This window comes from Hibiscus syriacus, unplaced genomic scaffold (genome assembly GCF_006381635.1).
Source record: "Hibiscus syriacus cultivar Baekdansim isolate YM2019G1 unplaced genomic scaffold, ASM638163v2 tig00002169_pilon, whole genome shotgun sequence".
Classification (NCBI taxonomy): Eukaryota; Viridiplantae; Streptophyta; class Magnoliopsida; order Malvales; family Malvaceae; genus Hibiscus; species Hibiscus syriacus.
This window is the reverse complement of record NW_024061913.1, coordinates 487,275-488,738: the sequence shown is the minus strand read 5'-3', so window position 1 is coordinate 488,738 and position 1,464 is coordinate 487,275. Positions and strand designations below refer to the sequence as shown.

Sequence of the window (1,464 nt, the reverse complement as noted above, 5' to 3'; positions counted from 1 at the left end):
CATCGATGCTCCTTTCAATTGGTCAAACAAATCATCAATCCTCGGAAGAGGATATTTTTTCTTTATGGTGACCTTATTTAACTGACGGTAGTCAATACATAATCGCATAGTCCCGTCTTTCTTTTTCACGAATAAAATAGGTTCTCCCCAGGGAGAAACACTAGGTCTTACAAATCTCTTATCAATTAATTCTTGCAGTTGGGCTTTCAATTCTCACAGTTCAGTCGGAGCCATTCTATATGGAGCCATTGACACCGGTTCAGTACCCGGATAAATCTCAATCGTAAATTCTACCTCACAATTTGGAGGTAGTCCCGGTAAATCCTTAGGAAATACATCGAGAAATTCTCTAACCATAGGAATATCATTTACTCTATAAAAACCTTTCTTACGACAATCGACCCATCCATAATGTGAGGACAACCAATCCATGCCTATGATAATTTCAAAATCATTGAAGGGAAATTCCCTTAAATTAGCCAAAAACACAATTCCCTGGATCTTTATAGGACATTTGTTACATACTCTTGATACTCTCGCACTGTGTCCCACAGGATTTATCACTAAAGTCTCATTCACTATTGGTTCTAAAGGAATTCCTCTAGCTCTAACCATTTTTGTACTAATATGTGAATGTATTGAACCAGGGTCAACTAAAACAAATACAGGTTCATCGTAAAGATAGAAAATACCTGTTATGATTTCAGGGTCATCTCGATCCTCAGTGGTCTTAAGGTTATAAATTATGGAAACTCCTTAAGTCTCTTGTCTTGACATTGAGTCCCTCGGCCTACCCATTCCTCTGTTTCTATTTGAGGTTGCCACTGATTGTTTTGACTGTGCCGAATTATCACCAGACTTCTTAGGGAAGTTCTGAGGAAAGTGACCCATATCACCACATAAAAAGCAAGCTCCAGTGACAAATCTACAAACTCCTCGGTACAATTTGCCACAAGTTTGAAATGGATTTCTTATTCCAGAAGCTCTACCCCAGCTAGCAGAACAAAGTTGGGATTGTCTACTCTTCTGTGATGTTGCTGCAAAGCTATCTCTCTCTGAGAATCTGAAACTCGAGCCTTTTCCTCTTTTAGCATAATGGGGAGTGGAAGGCATTCACACTCTCTTCCACACTTGAACACTCTGTTCTGCCACTAATGTTTCCTCATGAGCTATTTCAATAGCTTTGCCTTTGTTTATAACTTCTTGTAGACTCGACAAGTTCAAGTCCATCATCATTTCTTTCAACTTCGGTGTCAAACCCTCTATGAACCAATCATGCCTGGCCTTATAATTTGGCACAATTTCAGTGGCAAAATGGCTCAACTTGTTGTATTCAACCTCAAATTCATAAAGGTCTCGATCCTCTTGCTTTAAATTAAGGAACTTAATCAACATTACTTGTTTAAACTGTTCCCCCACATTTTTTTTTTTGAATTCTTCTTGGAAAAATTGCTAGGTGACTTT

General features: G+C 38.5%; 1 protein-coding gene across 1 annotated transcript; it reads right to left on the bottom strand.

Moving 5' to 3' along the window:
- Positions 1-213: 213 nt before the first annotated feature.
- LOC120137806 lies at positions 214-1,113 on the bottom strand. The gene is made up of 2 exons (XM_039153467.1): positions 795-1,113; positions 214-653 (listed from the first exon to the last, which is right to left on the bottom strand). Exons 1-2 carry the CDS (start codon positions 1,111-1,113, stop codon positions 214-216), a joined length of 759 nt encoding a protein of 252 aa, XP_039009398.1.
- Positions 1,114-1,464: the final 351 nt, after the last annotated feature.